Source organism: Podarcis melisellensis (assembly GCF_964234715.1).
Source record: "Podarcis melisellensis genome assembly, chromosome: 6".
NCBI lineage: Eukaryota > Metazoa > Chordata > Lepidosauria > Squamata > Lacertidae > Podarcis > Podarcis melisellensis.
The window spans coordinates 74940008-74959847 of record NC_138538.1 but is presented as its reverse complement, the minus strand read 5'-3'; the positions used below and the strand labels follow the sequence as shown (position 1 = coordinate 74959847).

The following is a 19840-nucleotide window of genomic DNA, read 5'->3' as shown; positions in this document are numbered from 1 at the left end:
GTTCATAACCCATATAAACTCCCAATATATTTAAGATTCGGTAGAGTTGGCAACAGGTCGCGGGTGGCACTGTGGGTTAAACCACAGAGCCTAGGACTTGCCAATCAAAGGTCGGTGGTTCAAATCCCCACAACAGGGTGAGCTCCTGTTGCTCGGTCCCTGCTCCTGCCAACCTAGCAGTTCGAAAGCACGTCAAAGTGCAAGTAGATAAATAGGTACCGCTCTGGCGGGAAGGTAAACAGTGTTTCCGTGCGCTGCTCTGGTTCGCCAGAAACGGCTTAGTCATGCTGGCCACATGACCCGGAAGATGTACGCCAGCTCCCTCGGCCAATGAAGCGAGATGAGCGCCTCAACCCCATAGTCGGCCACAGCTGGCAACAGCGCCTTTCCCCAGTCTGCTCGCTGCTATTTCCACTTGGTGGTTGATTTATCTTTGTCTAAGGTTTTTCATTATGGGAACAGAAAACACCTTCTGATTTTGTGAGCTCTGTGTTAATGGCAATCTCAATTCAATGGAACAAATCAAATTAAAAATGGAAAGAGGGAGCAGGTCTAAATTGTTCACAGGTGTATCATCATCTGCTGGAATATTCTTTCCCTGCCATGCACAGGTAGCAATCTTGTGCTGTGGCTGAACCCACACTGACTGTGCCAAAGCCCTGCGATCAATTACCCATCTCAAATACCTGATCTAGAGGCAGATCTTGCCCTTTTGCACAGCCATGCCTCCTCCTTGAGGATACAATCAAGTCAGCACATGGAGATGTAGCAATTAAAGGGGGGGGGGGAAATAAACCTGTATCATATGTTTATGGGATTATCTGCGTCTGTTTTGTCTGTGCTGCTAGGAGAGGGGGTGGCATCTGGAGCCAAAGATAAGATCATGGCAAGACAGATCAAGTCAGAAACAAAAGGAACGCAGAGGCAGAATATTTCTCACCTTGGCTGCTAAGTGAGGTCGCTACTGGACAAATGGAGAAAAAGAGTGTTTTTGAGAATTAATCTAGGCCATGCTATTTGTGGCAGAGAAGGGATATATTTTGCAAGCTGGTGCCTCCCAGACAGACCCTTGTGTTTAAAAAGGAAACAGAAATAGAAACTAGAGACCACAAAATGCTGCCCTTGAGGATTCTGCTGTTATTGCTTCATGATAAGGCTTCCCTGCCAAACTTCACTTTCAGAGTGCCAAGCCGCCGTGTATTTCCCGTCCCCCTACCAATATCTTGTCAAATAGCCAGCATGTTGCAGCTAGTATGTTGGGCAAGGAATGGGGAGAGCTGGGTTTAAATTCTCATTTAGCCATGAAGCCCGTTCACTGACTTTCAGCCTATGTTGTCTAGAGAGAGAGAAAATGAGGGTGGATCATGAGTTCCTGGGATAAAAGATGGGATATCAATATGATAAGTATATAAACAACATACAAATGACACCCAACTAGAACAATACTTGTGACTTTACTTTCACATACTTCAACCTTACAAGGAAAGTAAGAAATATTGTTATATTTGCAGGGAGATGCTGCTACACAGTGCACACACTGAGTTGTACTCAGCATTAGTATACTCTGAGTAAACCCATTGAAATCATTAAATATAACTAACTTAGGTCCATTAATTTCCATGGGTCTACTCTGAGTAGAATTTAGTTAGCTCCAACCCATTGCTATCCTGACAATGCAATCCTACACATGTCTACTCATAAGTAACTGCCACTGAGTTCAACTCCCAAGTTAGGACCTCAACCTGATTCATGCCACTTTTTTCCTGCATAGAGCCAGTATATTCACTGGGGAGGGAGCCATGCGAGACTGTATTTCCATAATCCGTCATGACAACAGATACACGAGAGTGATTTTTCACATGTGATGTTGTAAAATGAACCTTTGCGGCATTTTCCCCAAACTGAGGTGCCTTCTAGGTAGGAAAAATGCCACATATTAAATATATCTTTTACCTGGTGGAAGGTTGTATGCTCAGTGCAGTATTGTCAATGCTTAATTTAATTTAATTAATTATTTTTAAAAATGCATGAATCTAAAAGAATAGTGTTTACATGCAAGAATTATGCTATTGGGTCTAACCACCAGAGGGCTGTCTTTCATCAGAGGCAGGCACTGCATTCACAGACAAGCAGCTATGGCAGCACATACCCAGCATACTATGACTTAGAAGAGACAGCCTTAAAGCAACTTTGAAAGCGGAATTATAAAAGATGTAAGTGGGATCTTGTCTCATTATGTGTTGGGCCTACACTATTAATCTAGCTCTCGTTTTACATGGGCATTTCCCCATTGTGAAACCAGTTTAAAAATGGCATTAAGAACCCTTCCCTGTATGTAAAGAAGAGACCTGGGGGTTAATGATGATTGATGATAAATCAAAGGAATGCGAAACCTTTAGAAAAAGCTAGACCCTGGGCCTGGTCTCTTACCCTCTGTAATCTGAAAAAGAAAGTTCATTCAGCTTCTAACCTCAGGATTGCTGAACTTAATGGATAGCTGAAGTTGAAGTAAGAGGCTGAAGAATTTGATATTGTTAGGTTTTTGTTAGGGGGCGATACACAAAACTCCAATGCTGTATGCATGAAGATGACCCTACCACCCCCTACCCCATTCCTGCACATAGCAGCACAAGCAGCTGAGCCTCCACAAAACCCTGCAAAGGAAGATGCTCAGATACTGTAGCTGCAGAACTATTCACAATGCTGATCTTTCAGAGGTGTGACATTTAAAGCTCTTCATTGTTTGGAGGCTTTGGTATCTGAGGAATGACCTCTTCCCACATGTCCCTACCCAAGCCATCATCTGAGGCCCTTCTCCGAGTGTCCCCGCCTAGCGAAGGCCGTGGGTGGCTATGACAGAAAAGGCCTTTTTAGTGGCAGACCCCTTTGTTTTTTGTTGGCATCTGTCTGTCAATGGAGTGTGCCTCCAAGAGTGAAGTCAAACCACTGTGTTAACTGCACCTAAGTGACCACCCCATGGCACAAGCCTGGACAATGAGCATGGAGGGTCAGACAACAACCATCTTAGGGACTCCACTCCAAATTTGTGTAGGGTTTACTCCTTAGCCTTCTCTTCTCCCAAAGATATGCTGCAAGGCAGCAGAGGTTTAGGATCAGTTTTCCTTCTCCTCAATGGGCTACCTTCCCAGGTTGACAAGCCCCAACGGCAGACCCACCCATTGTGGAATGCCCTGCCTAAAGAGGCCTGGCATGGTGCCTACTCTTATATCTTTCTGGTATGGGGTTTTACTTCTTTGCTTCCTATTTTGAATTGCCTGTTTTGGTTTTATTCTTGTGCTTGATTTGTTGCTTGTATTGTATTTTTACTGCAACATTATTAACTTCATGTTTATCTGCTCATAGATTTTGTTACAGGGGCAGGGTGCTGATAAGTTATTCAAGTTTTGTTTATCATTTATTACGTTTGTTTACTTTTACGAAGGAGCTCAGGATGACATATTATCACTCCCCACTCGCATACAAAACTTCAAAACAGGCCTGTGGGGTATGTAAGTCTGAAAGGAAAAGACTGCGAGCTTAATAGCTGATCAGGTGTTTGAACGTGATACAGACAAGGAAGTTTTTGACCCTCTCTCTCTCTCTCTCTCATACCACTAGAACTCGGGAAAGATCCTGTGAAGCTGAATGTTGGAATATTTGGGACAGACAAAAGAAAGTACAGTGGACGCTCGGGTTGCGAATGTGATCCATGCGGGATGCAACCCGCAGCATTCGCAACCTGCACCTGCGCACGCGCGGGTTGCAATTCGGCACTTCTGCGCATGCGCAAAGTGCAACCGCCAAAACCCGGAAGTAACCTGTTCCGGTACTTCTGGGTTTTGGTGGTCCACAACCCGAAAAAATGCAACCTGAAGCGGCTGTAACCCGAGGTATGGCTGTACTTCTTCACGCAGCCCAGATAAATGCTGCAGTTCGGTCCCATAAGGAACAGTTATAGCATCCAACTTGGGAGGTCTTAAAAGAGGATCAGACAAACCACAATGGTTATGCTTCTGATAGTGTGGCTCTGAGTGCCAGTTGCTGGGAATCACAAGTGAGGAGACTACACTTAGGTCCTGCTTTGGGGCTTCTCGCAGGCATCTGGTTGGCCACCATGGGAGCAGGACAACAGACCAGATGGGCCATCAACCTGATTCTAGTCAGACACACTGTCGATTTCACTGCACTGGAATCCCCAGTGGCAGCTCCACAGCTAGGAGAGTCTCTGGCTCCCTGATTTGCAAGTGCGTTTCTGGGGCACAACCGCCCACACAGTATCTGTGGCTGCATGAGAGAAAAAGTGAACAAAATCCTGCTAGGTCGGTCAGTGTAAAATGTTTTCCAGAGATAGGGAAAGCCACTGATTGTTTTGGAACACTGTACTGTTTCACCAAACCTTCCTTCAAGTTCTTGTTAAAAACCAGAGGAGTTTTTAAAAAACAAAAGCTCTTTCCCCTCTCCTTTTGTTTTATGGCAAGATTCAGACAGCTCTAACTTCTCCTGTACATTCCTGCTAATGAATCCATGGATTGTTGTTTTCCCAATGGAAGTTATCCTAGACCTAAGGTCTCCTTGCTGTTCTCTATTTTAAAGTTTTAAAACGCTCCAGTGCTTTGGTGTTGTTGTTTTTTTGTTCCAGCCTCCTTATCTCAGACTTAACCAGGGCAGCAACCCATCCTGGACTCCTTGGGGGTGGGGAGGAGATTTGCCTAATACCTTCATCCTGGATTTCTCCAGCTTTTCAGCAAGATCAAAGGCAAAAAGCAGCCAAGCCCCCTGTAAAATCCAATCTGCCACCCACCCAGCCACCCAATTAGTTATCAGAAACAGATCACTGTGGCTGCTCTTACTCACACATCATCTACAAAGCAAGGATAGGGCATTTGTTGCAGGTAGATCCCCGAAGGCACTTCAACTCCAGTCTGCGTCTTGATGATTCCATGCTCAACCATGTCTTGCAGATATGCAAACCCTCCCCAGATGTAACGCAGATCATCCACTGGGTCAGCTCTTGGGCCAGGATCCCAGTACCTGTGAAGACATAAAAACATTACTATATCCAACCTAGAAAGCTGACTAGGGTTGACATTACAATTGACAGAGCCTCAGACTTACACTATTCAAGGTTGAAAAAGTGGCAGCTCTACCTTGATGAGAACTACAGATCCCCGCCCAGCTAGGAACTTGTGTGTTTAGCTTAAGGCTGGAGATAGATCTAGGTCACTGTTGGTGTTTTATACTTTCCAAATTGGCTTTTCGGCCATTGCTTCTTTGTCTCAGAATCCTAAGTGTAACCTGAAACCCGCAACACCTAGCAGAGATTAATTCAGCCAGTCTGCAGCCTCCATTTTGAGACTGAGCCTAAATGCAAACAGTATGGCTATAATATCCAGCCAATTTTTAATGTACTCTTTGTGTTTTCTTCTCCTATCTCCTATCTCCTCCCCCCAGCTTTGTACAGCATCCGACCTGACGAAGAATTCTGGAGAAAGCTTGCTCACTATTTTGTAACTTTTTAAGTTGGTCCTATTCAAGTTATTTCCCAATATCTTGTTTTTTCCAGCTCTTCCTATGAACTAACACAGCTATCTTTGCTTTTTATGTTACCATAAATTATGTTACACCGAGTAAATCAGGCTTTCAAGGCTTCTCTTCTGTTACCACAGTCTACACAATGTGGGGTCCAATTCTAGATGTGCATTCCACACTGTACCATCATATAAAGGATGGCTGTATATTATCAAGCATCTGCTCATCTGCCTCATAACACCCTCTGATTTAGGGATTACCATTAGGCAGAATTTGGGGTGGCAAACCCTCAAAGAGTAGCAAAATATCATTTATCTAGCTTTTTATTATAATTTTTTCACCACCGGGATATTCCGTCTTAGTCACTGAAATGTCTTGGCTGCTCTGATTTATATTCTAACTCCAGCCAACCTGGGCCTAGTGCCATAGCCTAGGCAAGGCAAGCTTGGGCCAGGCCTTCAACACATTGCGAGATGCGAGACTGCCATCACCTGTCTTTGATTTTGTTCGTTTTCTCCACTGAATCTATATCCATGCGAATCTTGAATTTGACATGAGGCGGCAGCAGTCTGGTTTTTGGGTCCAGATCAGGAAAGATGAGAGCAGCCCAGAATTTATTCTCCTCCAGAAGAGAAAGGGCACGGTGAGTCACGTGGGTTTCATCAGCATGGCCTTCAAATTTATCAAGAGCCAAGCACTGCAGAGAGTAAAAAGGTAGAAGACACATTGGAGTAGGACAAAAGGACATACGCATTACATAAGCACAAATGGGTTCACTATAACTTTTTTGCTTCTTACTCCAAGGCAGGGATAGCCAACATGGTGCCCTCTAGGTGTTGCTGGACTCCCCATCACCCCTGACCATGGGATTTGTATTCTGCCTGATGGTTTATTCTTTTTATTTTTCTGTGGGTTTGGGTCCTGAAAAATGACTAATAAATAACTGAAATAATTGAATAAAACCAGTATCTCGAAGTCACCATTTTGGTTATCCCTGCTGTAAAACAACATCAACGCAACACATTGAAGCCAGTTTGAAATTGTATTGCTGGTAGTTTCTTGGTTGGGAAATGCATGAGACTTGAAAACAATTTAAAATTTTAATCTAGACACGCCTTAAGACTTCTATGCCTATTCTCATGCTAAAGTGATATGTAAAAACTGGTGATTAAAAGATAAAAGGAAAGACTGAAAAGGCCAACTTAAGAATATTCCACATCTAACATTTATACTACCATCCTGTAACGTTGGAGACTGACAATGCAATCCTACATACTTCTAATTCAAAAGAGAGCCCCCCCCCCAAGTTCAATGTGGATTACAATGGGTGTAGGATTGCAGCCTGAATGGAGTAATTGTAGGGTGAGAGTTGGGAGCCTGGTCATTAAAGAAATGTCTAGCCAGGAAGAACACCAAAGCAAAACCTTCATCTCAGCAAACAGAGGGAAAAGATAATGTGAGCCCACCACCTGGAAAATAAGACTGGGAGAGCAAACAAAATCACCAGGTAGAGACAAGAGGAAAGTGTCTCATCAGCACATCCAACAGAAAGAACACACTGCAGTGAGGAGGCACCAAGACACAATTCTCTATGGGTAAACACTTCACTCAGCCTCCACTTTACTCTGCATGCTTGGAAAAGTGTAAGGGTTGAAATCATGGGCTGTGGGTGAAAACTGGAGGCGTTCTTAGCATATATGCCCAGTAGGAATGAGCAGGAGGGCTGAGGATGCATCTGAAAATGTGTCTTTCACAATGAATACATAGAAATGATGGAATATGAATGGAACCATGGCAGCAATCCAGAGGTAGACACAGTTATTGGACTGGAAAATTGTCACAAACTTTTATTATTATGTAACGACCAGCAGAATCTATTTAAAAGTGTTAGGGGTGATGAAGGGATCCCATTCCACACTTCTTATATAGTCCATCCCTGAAGAAGACACTATGTGTACATGGGATATACATAAAACACATTTCCCCTGCTGAAAGAATTCTGGGAACTGTAGTTCACCACCCCAACAGAGCTATAATTCCAAACACCCTTCAACTACAGTCAACAATCATTTTGCCTGGAGGTTCCATTCCTAGATACAACACATGTTGGCAGGGCACACATAAGTGTGCCCTGCCCCGTACCACCTTTTAAGGGACGTGTTTAGTGATATTTTCTGTCACTTCCGGGTTCAGCGCCATGCGCGCATGCGCAAACACACATCATTCAGAGACACATTAATTGGTCATTTCCTGTACAGTTCCCAGGATTCCTTTGGGGTGTGTGTGCTTTAAGTGTATCTTTATATCTGCTGATATACTGACATTTGATCACACTCCTGTGCATTGTTATAGAAAAAGCAATTGGGAACTGCAAACGTGGCATGGCAAGTATTAAAAAAAACACACATAACCATATATTTGTATTTTTATTGAGCTTCCTAACTCCGAAACCAGTGAGTTATTATCATTGTCTCATCTTGGCAAGTAAGTAGGCAGCATTCAGTTCCTAAACGGACTAGGAAGAAATGTGTTTAATTACCTCACCTCTTAGAATGCCACACAAAGCCAACTTGTTTGATCTTATCTTCTATCTAGATGGTCTTTTCGGCAAGCCAACAACCAACAATTACTGTACATCAAAGTGCTTGCAGACAACTTGTGATTTAACAGGCAGACTTCTCTGAAATGTAAAGTCTCCTTTGTTTGGCCTTGTCATCTAAAGAAACTTTTCTTATGTTGTTTTATTTTTTTTTTTTTTATAAAAAATTTTATTAAGATTTTTTACAGATACATATTTAACAAACAGAATAGGTTTCATAACATCCTTTCGTTCTATTGCGGACTCCCTCACGTCTCCCGCTTCCACTTACATCATTAAAAACGAATTTTTCCAAGCAAATTATCATCTTGTTTATGCTCTTAAGTACAATATTTAGATTAAACTCAAATAAAAAATTATAATTTAATGGTAGACAGTTATTTCTGCTCTGGCTTCCTTGTTAGGATTCAACCAAATTACAATACTTTTGTAAATAAATCTTAAATTTCTTCCAGTCTTCTTCAACCCTCTCCTCTCCCAGGTCGCGGATTCTGCCAGTCATCTCAGCCAGTTGCATATAGTCCATCAGCTGCATCTGCCATTCTTCCAGTGTTGGTAGATCTTGGGTTTTCCAGCTCTTAGCAATAAGTATCCTTGCCGCCGTTGTAGCGTACATAAAAAATGTTCTGTCCTTCTTTAACACGTTCTGGCCGACCATGCCCAGAAGGAAGGCCTCTGGTTTCTTGGTGAAGGTATACTTAAATACCTTTTTTAACTCATTGTATATCATTTCCCAAAAGGCCTTCACTTTAGGGCAGGTCCACCAGAGGTGAAAGAATGTTCCTTCATTTTCCTTACATTTCCAACATTTGTTATCAGACGAATGGTATATTTTAGCCAATTTCACTGGGGTCATGTACCATCTATATATCATTTTCATTACATTTTCCTTCAGAGCATTACATGCTGTGAAGTTCAACCCGGTGGTCCATAACCTTTCCCAGTCCTCAAACATAATGTTGTGCCCAATATCCTGGGCCCACTTTATCATAGCCGATTTAACCAATTCGTCTTGTGTGTTCCATTTCAGCAACAAGTTATACATTTTTGAAAGTACCTTGGTCTTAGGTTCTAGCAGTTCTGTCTCCAGTTTCGATTTCTCCACCTGGAATCCTAACTTTTTATCAATCTTAAACACTTCCTTAAGCTGAGCATAGTGTAACCAGTCTCGCACTTTATCTTTCATTTTCTCTAAACTCTGCAGTTTCCAATTGTCTCCATCCCTTTCTAGTATTTCCCAATATTTTGGCCAGTTGGCCTCCATATTGGGTCTTTTTCGGGCCTTAGCCTCCAAAGGTGACAGCCACCTCGGTGTTTTGTTTTCTAATAAGTCTTTGTATCTTGTCCAGACATTAAATATTGCTTTTCTGACAATATGGTTCTTAAAGACCTTGTTGATCTTAACCTTGTCGTACCATAAATATGCATGCCATCCAAATGCATTGTTAAAACCTTCCAAATCCAGCACATCCGTGTCCTCCAGAAGTAGCCAGTCTGGAAGTTTATGAAAGGGAATTCCTGGAAGTTTATGAAAGGGAATTTAAAAGAAATGGGAGTGGGCCGGGGGTTTGAGAATGGGATTGATGCAATATATTCAGAACAAAAAGCTAAACTGATAGTTAACAATGTGGTTACAGAAGAGTTTAAAATTGAAAAAGGAACACGACAAGGCTGTCCGATTTCCCCGTTATTATTTATCTCGGTCCTGGAGGTGCTCTTGAACACGATTAGAGGGGACAGGTTGGTGGAAGGGATACAGGTCGGAGCGAAACAATACAAACTTAAAGCGTTTGCAGATGACTTAGTTCTGACATTACAGGAGCCAGAATCTAGTACGAAAAGAGTACTACAACTAATCCAAGATTTTGGTCGGGTGGCGGGATTTAAACTAAATAAGCAAAAAACCAAGGTGTTGGGAAAAAACTTGACAGATATTGAGTCGGAACGGTTTCAGAGAGAGACAGAGTTAACTGTGGTTAAGAAAGTTAAATACCTAGGGGTAAACATAACAGCAAAGAATTTGAGTCTGTTTAAAGATAATTATGAAAAATGTTGGTCTGAAATTAAGAGAGACTTGGATAGCTGGTCAAAATTGAAACTTTCATTGTTAGGTCGAATAGCTGCTATTAAGATGAATGTATTGCCAAAAATGTTATTTTTGTTTCAGACATTGCAGATTGTAGATAAAACGGAGTGCTTCCGGAAGTGGCAGAAAGATATCTCCAAATTTGTCTGGCAGGGCAAAAAGCCCAGAATTAAGTTTAAGATATTAACGGACGCAAAAGAAAGAGGGGGCTTTGCCCTGCCAGACTTAAAGTTGTATTATGAAGCCGCAGCTTTCTGCTGGCTAAAAGACTGGCTACTTCTGGGAAACTTTTCTTATGTTGTTTTAAATGGTGGGGGAGGGTGGGGGAAGCACCTCTGAATAGTAAGGATCCTGTTTTAACTAAACTGATGATATTCCAAAATATGCCTTACTTAAAGGATATGTCAAGGCTATATCGCTTTTTAGTGGATGATCAACAAAAAGCGATGTATTATAATTATGCTCGTATGTAAAAAGGAACATTGTACAGTTCTATCACTGAAAAGTGGACATTGATAACAAAAAAGATGACAAAAACATTGCCCAAAATTAATCTGTATTGATGCAAATCAGGAAAGTAATAACTATAATATAAACAGAAATACGTCTCACCATAGTGGGGAAGACTGACCAAGTGACAGTTGTCAGGATCCTGCACAATCAGAATCCTTTGAAGAAGAGGCACAGGACTCTTCAAAGGATTCTGATGTCTTACCTGAGCCCCACTGATAACCCATCTGAGCATAGACCAAGACCTGGCCTGACCCTAGATGCTCAGCCTTTGTCACCTGCACTTCAAGAGGAAAGGCAGCAACAGATTCAATGGGAGCCCAGAGTCTCCAGAAAGTTATGCCACCAAAGGTATCTTCAAGTGGATGAACCCTTCCCTTTATATTTTTCAGTTGTAACTAGAAGTTAATTAAAACAGCCACAAAAATACTTAGTGTTTTTTATAGCACTTAGCATTTATAATTCGGTAAGGAGAAGCCATCAAGTTAGACGGTCAGTAGGCTCTGGACCCTAGCAGGATACCATTGCATGCTCAGTTTTGAAATGCATATAAATGAATGCCCAAACAGAGATTGATTTAAAACTGCTTAGTCAAACAGCTTAGGTTCCACCTTCTTCAACAACATAGACACATACAGGGTGTTTTCTAAATCTCTTTCTATTGTAAGCTTCAAGGCTCCGGATCATTTTTTTGTATGCTTCCCTGAGCTATTCAGAGTGGCAACACAGAAATCCAATAAAATCAGTTTTTTAAACAAAACGTAAGTGTGTTGGAACTATCAGAGCTAGCAACAAATGCTTACAAATAATTGTTCACATCAAGTTGCTTTCTCCCATTATCCAAGTGAAGTCTGCCTCGCCCAAAGTCTTAAGTCAGAAAGATATGGGGCCCATAATTAATGCCTGCCAAGACCTCTCTTTAAAACCCCTGGGGAAGCAATCAAGCCATTGTTCTACTCAACTCTCATCCTGCTCCATGCCAAAAGTTCACCTCTGTAGCATACTTTTTGCTTTGTTAGCAAGACCTCCCTCCTCCCAAACCCAAGCAAGATCAATGCCCAATAACTGCGGACCTTCCCCCACAAAAAAGAGTACCACAATTTTACACATAAGAAGCTACACAATTCCAAAACAAGAGGACACTATCAGCAGACTATTCATATAAAGTGGTACCTTGGTTCTCAAACGCCTTGGTTCTCAAACACCGAAAACACGGAAGTAAGTTTTCTGGTTTTTGAATGTTTTTTGGAAGCCGAACGTCCAATGTGGCTGTCAGCTATTGTTCCCAGGGCACCTGCACCAATCAGAAGCTGCACCTTGGTTTTTGAACATTTCGGAAATCAAACAAGACTTCCGGAACGGATTAAGTTTGGCGCTTTTGTTTTTGCAATTTATTTTGTGTTTTTGTTTTTGAGGCTTTCTCGGTTAATTTGTTTTTGTGACCATGTGGAACCCAGGTCAGCTACTGATTGATTGTTTGACTAAGGAAATGGATAAAAGTCCCCCATCCAAACAATGACTACCATCAGTGCAGGTAAGAAAAATGTTAATTTTAATTTTTCTCATCTTCCATACTGTTTTATTCATTTTATAGTACATTACATTGATTACTGCTTTCATTTTATGGATCAATGGTATCGTGAGATAGAAAAAATCATGTTAAATTGCTGTTCTAGGGTAGTTTTTAAAAGTCTGGAAAGGATTAATCCATTTTGCATTACTTTCTATGGGAAAACACACCTTGGTTTTGGAACGCTTTGGTTTTGGAACCGACTTCCAGAACAGATTAAGTCTGAGAACCAAGGTACCACTGTACTTGCTTTTAAGCCAACTCTTCCTTCATACATCACATGCAATTCTCCTTGCCCCCCCTTTTCCTTTTCAAATCTAAACCAGCCTCCCAAGCAGTAAAACTGGGATCCAAGTCTTAACCCTTCCCTCTTAGTTGGTTTTCAACCTCCAAATTGCTTCTTTGGACCCCATGGGAGAAAATGTATGTTTCTGTTTCTTTTTCCCAATGGGACCAAGGAGATGGAATTGGCCAGGGAGTAATAGGATCTGGAAGTTGGAAGACACAGAAAACTAGACCCAGTGAGACAAATTCTAGTCTAGCCTTCCCTTAGACATGCTTGGTTTTGTTTGTTTGTGAGCTCTTCTCATGGGGGAGGTTTCCATCAAGTAAGTCCTCATCTGAATTAAAATTGGAGGCATATTATATGCTTATGTTTGGTCTCAAGTGTATTACAGTAAGAAAAAGTAAAAGGTAAAGGAACCCTGGATGGTTAAGTCCAGTCAAAGGTGACTATGGGGATGTGGCGCTCATCTCGCTTCAGGCCGAGGTAACCGGTGTTTGTCCGCAGACAGCTTTCTGGGTCATGTGGCCAGCATGACTAAACCACTTCTGGCACAACGGGACACTGTGACGAGTGCCAGAGTGCACAGAAACAGCCTTTACCTTCCTGCTACAGTGGTACCTATTCATCTACTTATACTGGTGTGCTTTCGAACTGCTAAGCTGGCAGGAGCTGGAACAAAGCAACGGGAGCTCACCCTGTCACAGAGATTTGAACCATCAACCTTCTGATTGGCAAGCCCAAGAGGCTGAGTGGTTTAGACCACAGCGCCACCCGTAAGAATTACCCTTCCCACTGCAGTGGAGTCAACCCCCCATGCTTCTGTGTGCATCACTGTTGGGTGCACCTCTGGGCTCGAAGGAGCAGGCCTAGGCAGGTAATTCATTCAGACACAATAGTTATTTTCCTCTGAGGTCAGGTAATTTTGCAGCGGCCTTGCGTCAGAAATGATCCAATCACACTCAATATGGATCTGTGGCAGAACTACAAACCCTGATTGCAAGGAAGCAAGACCAGAGCAGTGAATCATGCCAAGACGGATTGGGGAGCCTCCTTTCCTTGGCTTCACAGAAGCCCTTAATTACTGAATTAATTTATTTATCATGCCCCCATGTCTCTTGATCGAAAATCACCACACTGGTATTCCAGAGTTTTTTTTTTACTTATGGCTGCATGCTTATTCCTTCTTTGTCTTTTAGAATTTGCATTGTGGACTGTAAACTTCAATTGAAACTGCAAATACATTGTTTGCCCAAATCAGCCCCAATGCCAGCTCCCTAGATGGTGAAAGTTATGACCCTGAACAGCACACACACAGCCTAAAAACTCTGCAGTTTGGCTGGCTGGCTGGCAGGATTGAAAGCTACTGCTTTACTATAGGAAAGAGATCTTCCAAACATTGTCTGTGTGTCCTGTATGCTTTCTATTAATTCTTATTTTTCTAAATGTTAGAGCATTGATGTTCTAATACTGTCATGAGCATCCATCCTCCTATTGAAAAAGATACCAGTCTTACCTGCAGGTACTCGTGGACCATATGCAGAGCCTGGTTGGCAACACTGAAGACATCCCTCCAATCGAAGTTCACCATGCCTTCCCTTCTTCTCTCTGGTGGCCCATTGTAGAGAAAATTGATCACATCTTCTGCAGTGAAACCTTCAGAACCCAGCTGCTCATTTAAGAAGCCTTTCACCGTAGGGTTTTGCAAAGTGTCCTAGGGAAGAAACATTTAATTTAATTTTAATTTAACATTTTATATTTGTACATGCGTTTGTATCCTATCACCTGGGAAACTGCAACCTTGGTAACTCCAAGGGAAGAATTACCTGCCACTAAGCCTACATGGATAATTCAGTCTAGGGAAAGGTCAGAATCAGACACCAACAATCCACACAGGTGTAGAGGAACCCAAACCGTAATCCTGCCTAGGTCTGACCCCTTTGCCCTAACCAGCTACTTAGAGGCTAAACCTTAATTGCCCTTGTGTTCACTGGCTTTGAGGTAGATAGAACACATGGGTGTGGCAGCATAGCCCCTTCTCCAGACCAGTCATAACCAAAGACACCCAACATGGGCTGCTATATATCTGGAATTTCCCGGACATATCCAGAATACAGCAGTTGGAAACCGTGTCCAGGTGGAAATCACTGAAATGTCCAAAGGAAAAATGGGCATATGGCAACCCATGTTGGAAGTTTAGGTTTTGGCGAATTAGCTCAAAAACTTCATATATATTTTTGAGCTCAACAACTTTGGCAACACTATATTAGCCCTTGTAGCTGGGGTTAGCTCAAGACATAGTGCTGTCTGAGGCAAAGGGACAAGATACTTCCTCCCATTTGAAGTACAGACTCTGAACTAACAGTTGACCCTTCAGGTATGACAGCATCGTCCATTGTACCTGAGGACAGCAAGATAGCTTGGGAGTCCCATTAGGAATGGGGGACAGGAGAGATTGCTGCCACCCCAGCACCTGCTGTCTGAAGCAATCACATCACTCTGCCTAATGGATTCCAGTTCCCTTCCCATACCAAGTAAGGTATCCTGCACATACCCGGATCATGTTCATTTGCACACTGTCTTGAAAGAAGCTCCACACTTGGGGTCCCACTTCCTTCCAGGCTTTAGTCAAGAGTCTGAGGCGCACAAGTTCCTCAAATGTGGAATTTGCCTGAGTTAGGAAGTTGCAGGAGGGAGAGGAAGAAAGAATCATAGGAAAAACAGAAGATTTGGGGATAGTCTTAGACACCAGCTAGTCCAAACCCCTCAACCCAGGAAACCCAGAGCTACAGCATCCCTAAGCAATTACTGAACAGTCGAACATTAAATCCGTATTTCTGCTGCCTTCAGAATACAAATGCCTATTGATAATGTGGCAATATTCATGTGGCAGTAACGTGCCTTGGGAATGAGACCCCGGCCCCTAATATCACCAGTGGCTTCACCTGAACATTCACATATTGAGTGGGAATATCTGAAGGGAGAAGTTTTCATGTGTTTGGCTGAAGGCACTTGAAGCCCTTCTGCAGCCAGGAACTCAGAAAGCAGGGAGGAGTCTAAGCATGTTCAGGGGAATGCACAAATAACCCCCCTTTCAGACAGCCCTGCCCAATCTGCAAGAGTTGGGGCTGGTGCTGGTGAGGACAAGTTTTTGTGGGACAGCGGGAGAGGCATGCATTCTGCACCCACATTCTGCACATTATTCCCCTCCCCATACTTTTGAATAATGCCTGAACAGGGAGAGTGAATTCATGTGAAACTTAAGAACCTGAACAGTTATTGTGATATAGATTGGTGCTTTGTTATTTCATTACTGCAACTGGTCTCTGGGTGGGCCAAAAAACATGGGATATCAGTGCAGTAAAATAAATTAGAAAGTGGCCTTGTGTATTATTTACAGTGGTAACTCAGGTTACATACGCTTCAGGTTACATACACTTCAGATTACAGACTCCACTAACCCAGAAATAGTGCTTCAGGTTAAGAACTTTGCTTCAGGATGAGAACATAAATCGTGCAGCGGTGGCGCAGTGGCAGCAGGAGGCCCCATTAGCTAAAGTGGTGCTTCAGGTTAAGAACAGTTTCAGGTTAAGAACAGACCTCCGGAACGAATTAAGTACTTAACCCGAGGTACCACTGCGTACCAATTCTGCTTCATTCCAATTTTTGCAATCCTGGGTTTGCATCAGCAAGCAGAAAAAGATCTGCTATAGTAACTACATGGATTTCTTTTTTTAAAAAACCCAAATGATAAGTATTAGAAAACTAAAAGAGGCTGGGCTTCCCCCTTTCCTCCCCAGTCCTGAGTTCAAAGGCCACGTTACATTTTCTCAAGGGGGAAAAGGTCTGTTGTTGCCTGCAGCAACAGCTTGGTTGCCACTTGTTCAATGGACCTCTCTTGCAAAGCGCTCAAGTTATAAACACTGCAGGTGCATAGGTGTAGCAGAGAGAAAATAACTTACATTCTTCAGTATCTCGTGAACGGCAGGTGAATCTGGAGCAAAGAGGATTTTCCCCATCAATAATGGTTTCATAGCCCTCCAGGCTATTTTGGTTAAAGGATTTGATTCCATAGTCTGGATCAATGTGTTACAAAAGGAAGCTGTTGGAGGAGAGGGAGGGGAAAGGAGATACGTTATATAACACTGGCCCAGTTTTTAATTGTTCACGACATTCTGCAGGCTAGCCTTTCCATCTTACCAACAGAAAATTGCAGCTACACCAGTTTCTAGGAACTCAGCAAACAGAGCAAAAAAGGTTCAGGTTGCATCTATGCAGCCGCCATGCCTTTAGTTAAAAGAGCAGTGTAATACTACTTGACTGAAACCTAAAGGACGGAAATTCCAGGGTTTTATTGAGCTCATTTTACAGCAGCAGTACAACGGCAGCAGCAGAACTAAGCAGCCTTTTCCAAAACTGGTGCCATCCAGGCGGTGGTGGTGGCCTCCAGGTTAGCCTTTATCAACCGTGGGTCCCCAGATGTTGTTGGAATACCACTCCCATCATCCCTGGCTGCTGTCCTTGCTGGGTATGGATGATAGGAGTTGTAGTCCAACAACATCTGTGAACCCAACAGTTGAGAAACGCTACTCCAGATGATGAGGGCTGTTCACAAGGGAATGTGGCACCCTGGAAAGGGTTTCCCACCCTTGTCCTAACATAGCAGGGGTGGAGAACCTTCTTCCACCTTAGGGAAGCACTCCCTTCTGGTCAGCGTTCTGAGGGCCTCACAACAAGGTGAAAGTGGACGGAGCAACAAAGGTCAACTTTACAGTAGCTGAGTTTCTACACACACACACGCCTCCTTTCTTCCAAACCACGAGGACCTCTGTGTTGTCCATTCAGACAAGCAAGAGGCATAATCAGAGCTCAAGGACACATTCCAGCCTGATGCAAGGCTAATGAGGAGACTGTGGCTACGGCCACAGAAGATTCCTAAGAGCCAGGTCAGTTTTTGGACTACAACTCTCACCATCCCTAGTTAGCAACACCAGTGTTCAGGGATGTTGGGAATTGTAGTACAAAAGCAGCTGGAGACCCAAGTTTTGGGGGAAATGGGGCTAGATAGACCGGGAAGGCCGCATTGGAGTTCCCCACCCCTGGCCGTAATGCCAATTTTGGAGTCTGTCTCACTGAAGCGCCTCTTTCAGGTAATGTAGGCAAATCTTAAAATGACAGCAACCTTGCATTGCTAACAAACGCACACACAAGTTCCTGCCCTAATGATTCTAGCTGCTTTATGCCTTTGCATGGATTAAGTTGTTAGGTGAAATTCCTGAAACAACTACAGTGGTACCTCGGGTTACATACGCTTCAGGTTAAATACGCTTCAGGTTACACACTCCACTAACCCAGAAATAGTGCTTCAGGTTAAGAACTTTGCTTCAAGATAAGAACAGAAATCGGGCTCCGGTGGTGCGGCAGCAGCAGGAGGCCCCATTAACTAAAGTGGTGCTTCAGGTTAAGAACAGTTTCAGGTTAAGAACGGACCTCCGGAACGAATTAAGTACTTAACCTGAGGTACCACTGTAATGGCGTAACAGTGGCATTATCAGTCTTAATCTTATAATACAAGCCTACATGAAGCACAGCCAATGGGGTGGGGGACTTACTGGTTGTGTTGTCATACACATAAATGGATTCCTTCTTCGTGGAGTCAACCCCAAGGAAGGCCTTGTAATTATTGTCTTCGTACCAATTGAGAGAGATTATTCTGGAACCACCTCCCTCTGGGTAGCCACAGAGAAGATCAGATAATGAGCTCATCAGCTGCCATAAGGACACAGGCTGCCCATCTTGCAGAAGCGGTTGTAGGATCGATAAAAGGTCCTGAACACTTGGCCTATGTGCCAGCTGCAATGAAACAAAGCGTTTTTAAATGAATGGTTATACTAAGAACAGAAAGGAATAATAAAGATGAACAATATGCCCACTGCAGCAAACTTGCCCTCTTCAAGGCTTTTTGCTTTTTTAAAAGTAACAAACACTGCTCCTGCTCTCTTCTACTCTAATTAAGGACATCTTTGGCTATGCCCCTCCTAAATACAAAAAAAAGGTGCTGAACTGGTATTATGGTGTTTGAAAGAAGTATCAAGCTGCACTGAGGCAAGATGCAGGTTTGATCAGGAACGTGAAGACTAAAGATAGTCACATCTGAGTGCATTACTAAGGGTTGCTTGTTAATCATCATCAAGTGGGCATGCAGAGATAAGCAACGGAATCTGTAGACCAAACCCGAAAGGAGGTTTGGAAGTCAGGCAAGGTATATAACAGCAGAGAATGAGCTGAAACAGCACCCTCATACATGGAGACAAAGAGCAGCGTATTATCAGATGTCCTATATAGGTTCTGGATATATCAGATTAGAGATCACTGTTAGTCAGTCTGAAGCTGGATTCAGAAATGTAGGTTGTACGGTGAACTTCACCACTTCAAACTTCAGATGGTGGAAACCATTTTGGAATTCTACCTCATGTGAAAATAGTGTGCTCAAATGAAAAGCTAGTGCACATCAGAGGGTAAGATTCTAGCCTCGTCTTCTTCCTGCTGAGCTAGCTTTTTAGTTGCAGGTTTGTTTAACATAGAGGAATATGCAATCAGTTACCAGGACACTGAAGGTGCAGATCTGTATAATGCATGGTTTCTTAATAAGTCACAGGCAGCCGGAACAAGCATTAAGGAAAACCAGTGGGTGAAATTATTAAACTGCCCAAGCAGTTGGCATGTTTAAATTCACTGCATAAGGATGCCCGCCTGTGTCCAACGCAAATTCCTTACAAGTTCCTTACTCAATTTTTATGCCAGTTGCACTCTTTTCCATACCCCACAATGCTAAAGTGTTACCTCTTGCACGGCTTGGGACACATTAGAAAGCACTCGTCCCCACATTTGTAGATCAGCACCTTGAGCATTGCCGTCTAACACGGTGGGAAGCTGTAAAAGAAAAGTGAATGCTGGTGAGACCTGACTAGTATCTACCTAAATGCTTTCAGAGTCAGGAGCTAGCTTGTGCTGGCCTCCTAGGCTGTGTTTCCAAACCTCCAATGTCTTGGTCATCCGAGTTGCCCTTTTCCAACTCTCTATAAGAAGACAATGCCATTTCTCTAATCAGGGAAAAGACCCCCTTAGGGCCAGCCCTACTACAAGGAAACATCATCAGGCAAAAAATGATGAAGAGAAAGAAATAGATCTGTATGGCCTGCCCTGTGCTTCGTAAGCTAACCTGCTGTACTTGGCCCGAGTGGAGGAAGTTTCAAGGTAAGA

At 43.0% G+C, this 19840-nt stretch overlaps 1 protein-coding gene across 1 annotated transcript in view; it reads right to left on the bottom strand.

Annotated features, from left to right (window-relative positions):
• The window catches only part of ABCA4 (ATP binding cassette subfamily A member 4), a 100555-nt gene that overhangs the window by 49046 nt on the left and 31669 nt on the right, over positions 1–19840 (bottom strand). Inside the window, exons 8-14 of the mRNA XM_081914071.1 lie at positions 19421–19510; positions 18190–18430; positions 16540–16679; positions 15132–15248; positions 14094–14291; positions 6021–6226; positions 4855–5031 (exon numbers count right to left, since the gene is read on the bottom strand). Coding sequence (XP_081770197.1) covers positions 4855–5031; positions 6021–6226; positions 14094–14291; positions 15132–15248; positions 16540–16679; positions 18190–18430; positions 19421–19510 — 1169 coding nt within the window. The remainder of the gene's footprint in view (positions 1–4854; positions 5032–6020; positions 6227–14093; positions 14292–15131; positions 15249–16539; positions 16680–18189; positions 18431–19420; positions 19511–19840) is intronic.